This window comes from Glycine max, chromosome 15 (genome assembly GCF_000004515.6).
Source record: "Glycine max cultivar Williams 82 chromosome 15, Glycine_max_v4.0, whole genome shotgun sequence".
Lineage (NCBI taxonomy): Eukaryota > Viridiplantae > Streptophyta > Magnoliopsida > Fabales > Fabaceae > Glycine > Glycine max.
Window position 1 is genome coordinate 48759799 of NC_038251.2, and position 5354 is coordinate 48765152.

The 5354-nt window shown below is 35.0% G+C and overlaps 2 protein-coding genes across 2 annotated transcripts; both read right to left on the bottom strand.

The window, feature by feature from the left end:
- Positions 1 to 377: 377 nt before the first annotated feature.
- LOC102659791 (uncharacterized) lies at positions 378 to 1623 on the bottom strand. Its single transcript, XM_041009484.1, has 2 exons — positions 1351 to 1623; positions 378 to 1269 (listed from the first exon to the last, which is right to left on the bottom strand). Exons 1-2 carry the CDS (start codon positions 1603 to 1605, stop codon positions 589 to 591), a joined length of 936 nt encoding a protein of 311 aa, XP_040865418.1. The 5' UTR covers positions 1606 to 1623; the 3' UTR covers positions 378 to 588.
- On the bottom strand, positions 1617 to 2601 carry LOC121173563 (protein MAIN-LIKE 2-like). The gene is made up of 3 exons (XM_041009628.1): positions 2002 to 2601; positions 1692 to 1924; positions 1617 to 1624 (listed from the first exon to the last, which is right to left on the bottom strand). Exons 1-3 carry the CDS (start codon positions 2535 to 2537, stop codon positions 1617 to 1619), a joined length of 777 nt encoding a protein of 258 aa, XP_040865562.1. The 5' UTR covers positions 2538 to 2601.
- Between the last annotated feature and the right edge of the window lie 2753 nt (positions 2602 to 5354).

Consider the following 5354-nt stretch of genomic DNA (forward strand, 5'->3'; position numbering starts at 1 on the left):
AGTTTTTTATTTTAAGGGTCAGTGTTGAGTTCTTATTTTTTAGGGTTAGGGTTAGTTTTTTTTTATTTTAGGGTTAGGGTTTAGTTCTGAACATTTTAGGGGTGAGGGTTAGTTTTTTATTTTAGGGGTTAGGGTTAGTTCTTAATTTTTAGGGTTAGGGTTAGTTTTTTTATTTTAGGGTTAGGGTTTAGTTCTGAACATTTTGGGGGTGAGGGTTACTTTTTTATTTTAGGGGTTAGGGTTAGTTCTTAATTGTTAAGGTTAGGGTTAGTTTTTTTATTTTAGGGTTAGGGTTTAGTTCTGAACATTTTAGGGGTGAGGGTTAGTTTTTTATTTTAAGGGTAAGTGTTGAGTTCTTATTTTTTAGGGTTAGGGTTAGTTTTTTTATTTTAGGGTTAGGGTTTAGTTCTGAACATTTTAGGGGTTAGTTTTTGAGTTTTATTTGGTTTAGGGTTCATTGATTATTATAGTTTGATACGCGACATAAATATTATCCATAAGTAAGCCTTATTAAACTGAATATCATACATTACGCCATGAATGTCAAATTACAAATATACAACAAAGCCTTAAACGAAGACATGCAAATCATTCATTTTGGTGTCCGTGATGTCGTGAGGATGTGCCACATGGTCGATCCCATCTTCGTGCTTGGCGATCAGGATTTCTTCTGCCCCGATGCCTCCCCGCTTCTTCTTCGTCAGCCTCCGCAGAAAATGCGTGCCGCAAATCAACACCGAATAAGTCACCCGTATTAGGTATTTGTCCCGGTACATTCCATTGTGTTCCTAACGGGGCATTAGGTGTTGGAATTGGGCCATGATATTGCTGTGAAGGGGTCATTGTGGGCCATGAAAAATGAGCTTGTGTTTCCGCAACACCACCGAACGATTGTTGGCTTGCAGAAGTATCAGTGTGATGACCCTGAAAAGGATACTGATACATCTGTGTAGGATACTCAGCAAATGTTTGTGGCGTGTAATACATTCCATGGCCACGCTCCGCCATTTGTTGGGAATATTCTTCCGCTTCAACAGTGTCCCTTCTTCTATCTATCCCCTGAGTTTCAATACTTGACTGAAGCATGTGAAACTGTTGCGCAGGAAATTGACGCTCTGATGCGGGACCATGTGACACTGGCTCAGTGACTCTCTCTTGCTCTTCGGATAAAATTGTAATTTTTTCCACATAAGGCACGAGATCATCAAATGTGCATGTATTCCTCCCTTGAGGAGACACCATGTATTGTAATGCCTCCGCAACTTCACCCTGCATTTATAAGGGTAAGAAAATTAATGGCCATCATTAAATAAAAGTTCAAGTTAAAATTTGAAAAAAATTAAAAAATACCAATGTAGCCGTCTTTGCATTTGCTGGGTCAACAAACATCTTTGTCTTTCGCCTATACCAGACCATGTAGTCCGAGTTAAAACTCAATAGGCCTTCTTGTCGGGGATAAGCGTCGACCCTAAATGCATGGCGATTATTCCACTGATCAATCATTGGGGCGAACAATTGCCCCCAATTTTCGTCATGTTTCCCTTTCAATGTTATGCCATGAATGTTTAAGGGTTGTGAAGGAGACTCTGGAATTGGTTGTTGCATCCCAAATTGTTTCAATACTCTGTCCGGTTGGTGCCACTCAATAACTTGGAAACAAATTAGTGGCACCACCGCGTACCACGCGAGACTTCCGACTAAACAAACGGGAGGCACCGTGATATTACGGTTGATGGGTACGGCTCCCACACAAACTGCATATAACAACATAGTTATGAACATTTTAGTAAAATAACACATATAATTTTTTATTTTACAAATAGAATAACATGTTCTTACCTCATGACGTTTCATAATATCTAACTCGCGACGAAAAACTCTCACATCATCATTGCCGATATGTTGGTTTCCACGTCGCAGCCACCTACAAAGATTAAAATTTAATATATGCTAAAACCATTTATTCTATTGAAATGAAAGACGCTGCTAAAAATGACTAACCTATGCCCCAGTGGTGTATTTTCTACTTGGGAAGGAGTCCTCTTTGGAGCCAAGGTTGGACATCGTTCCCATGCCCACATTTGTAGTAAGATGCACATACCTCCGATTGATTTAGTTTTATAATCGGTGGCATTGCACATCTCTCTGTATAGAAAACCAAGTACGGCAGCTCCCCATGCATATCTACCACATTCTTCAAAGTCACGTAAAAATTGAAGGTATCTTAGCGAAACTTTGTTACTGCTTTTATCAACGAACAAGACACCTCCAATGAATCTCAATATCCATGCACGGGCAAACCTTCGTACTTGTTCTTCGTCGTCGTCATTATTTATTTGGGAAAAATGGTGAGCCAGCCAACTTAATTTAACCACACTACCTCTAATTTCATCTTCTTGTGGTCTGGCTCCCAATAATTCCTCACATAAATCAGCCCAATCAAGATTTGTTGGACCGATTAATGGTAAACCATCCACACTTATACCTAACAATACAGAGACGTCTTGGAGAGTAATAGTACATTCTCCGCATCTCATGTGAAAGGTATGTGTTTCCGGCCTCCATCTTTCTATCAGAGCACTAATTAATGAGGCATTTATTTTTAAGTACCCCATCTTGATAATCCAGGCGAAACCAGATTGTAAAAGAAAAGGAAAAATTTGCTCAGGAATTTGTTCTTCCCCTTGATACGTGGGGACAACTCGTCTGATATGTAGTTTCCTATCTTCTTCCCCATTCCAAACATGTTCTGAAACATGTTTAGGTTGCATCCATAATACATCAGCATCGATGGGGCCAGACTTAATGTTAACATGTGATGAAGATGATGATGAAGATGCCATTGCTACTACAAAAAAAAATATAATACATTATTTGTAGATAATATAAATTAAATTAAACTACACACATTTATAAAAACATTATTAAATATATAACAATAAATTTGAAAAAAATCAAACTGGCCAATTTTTAATATATTCTATACATAAATTAAAATACATGTGAACAAAACTTTAAATAAATAATTTTTTTTCTACAATTAACAAAAAAATAATTGAATAAAATATGGACTAACAAATTATTTATAATACAAACAAATGTTGAAATGCAAAAAATTATTTAAAAATATATATACAAAAATTATAATAATGTACAATCTATCATATATTTAATAACATAAATTTCCTAAAACAATTAATATTAACCTACAAACTAAAACTAACACTGATCATATATATATATATATATAACTAAAAACTAAAAACTAAAAATTATTAACTCAAACAATATTAACTTATTAATTCATTTATTTAAAACTATACTATCTATATATAACATACAAAAATATATAACACACAAAAATATAACACTAATAAAGCAAATTTACGCATCTCTAATATTACAATTATTTATTTACGTGTAACTTGCTTAATATTATAAAAACTAAAAATTTATGTCTACCTAAAATTTACAAATATGTACGCTAATATTAATTTATACCTAATATTTCTACCTTATCTAATATTACGTGTGTGCCTAATATTTCTAAGGCTAATATTAAGTGTGTCGGAACGTTTGGCTATGGCTTACTAAAATATCATATATATACTACAAACTAACCTTCAAATATATACTACAAATCTAAAAATATATACTACAAACTAAATAATATTTTTATACTAACTAACCTAACCTAACCTACTCTTCAAATATCCGTTACTACATAAAAATTAATAACAGCATACTTATTAATTTATTAATAATAATAACTAACCTAACCTTACAATACCTATTAATCTTAATTAACCTAAACTTACAATACCTATCTAGCTAACCTATTATTTTAAAAATATTAACAAACAGAATATATAAATCATAATATATAAATATATAAATGTAATTTAAGAAAATCACTTACCAGGGCAATTAGGAATTATGAACTATGGAAGAAAAAAACTCAGCAAAAGCAAAGCACCAACAGCACGCAGAACACTCAAGAAATTCAAGAATGGAGAAAAGCAAAGGTAAGGTAGAAGAAAAGAAGTGTGAATCCAAAGTTTACGTTCAAGTTATTTTATAGAAGAAAAGCGTATACAATGGTCAAAAGCTACTCAAATCCTACTCTGCATCCCTAAACAATGCTATGCTGCATCCCTAAACAATGGAGAGCAGAACCTTGAAGCCTGCAAGCCTGAAAAGTTGAAGCCCTGCAAGCTTCACGTGAAGCATGGCTGTCTTGCCAGCACCGTGGGCGAGTCCCACGTGGCCTATCCCGCCAGAAGGGCTAGCGGCTCCAGCTGGGGTGTGTCGCCATTCCCATAGGCGACACTCTCCTCTCTCCTCCTACGTGGCCTATATCGCCACTACCAGTGACGATACTCTCCTCTCTCCAGCTTTGCCGCCACTGGCAATGGCGGGTTCAGCCTTGCCGCCAGTGGCAATGGCGGTTTCCCCCGAGAAACAGACCCCCTCCGTTATTTCTTTTGAAATAGACCCCAGACCGTAAAATTTTTTTAAAAGGAACCCTCTTTCGTAAATTTGCCCAACTATGAATGATGTTAGCTGTTCTGAGTTCCTTGTCGCTTTCACGTGTTCATGATTGCCCAATAGAAAATACGGAATTAAAAATTCGATTTCCTAAGCCACAATATGGAAATCATGATAACAAATGATAACGATTCTCACATCGTCATTGCAAACAGAGTAATATAAATAAAAGTTTATACGAGTTGATTTAGTTAAATGACACTTTTGTCCTTAAAGTGTAATGCGTTGAAATTTAGTAGTGAAAGAATGAAAATTTTTATTTAGTTTCTGAATATGTAAAAAAGAAGGAAATGATATTTTTAAGGGATAAGGAACCAAACTTTCATTTTAGCCAATGAAATCTCTTTGGTAGAACTAAACGATACTCGGTAACACAATACTGCACTAAATTGATGACAACTTTTCTGTTTTGGTTACTTTCACTGTTAAAATCAGCAAAAAAATGAAACCAAGTGGCTAGTCCACAACGAGAGATAAATGATGAAAAATCACCGTTCACGTTCCAAAATTTTCCTCCGTAACTTTTATCTCTGTGGTCCTTTATTCGTGCAACTTGTGATTTTCACCGGTTATTTCTCAAATTTTGGCTTTGAAGTATGGGAAGCTTTAACATAAACAATCAAATACAACAAAAACACAAAGCACAATCAATGGAGCCTAATTATAATTATATTGAGCCACAAATACCATTTTATTTATTTGCAATTTCCATTTTTCTCTTCAATTCAAAGGGCTATAACAATTTTTCCCCTTTTGCTTGATATGTTTGTGTCAAATAACATCAATGTGTGACTCTCAGATAAGGC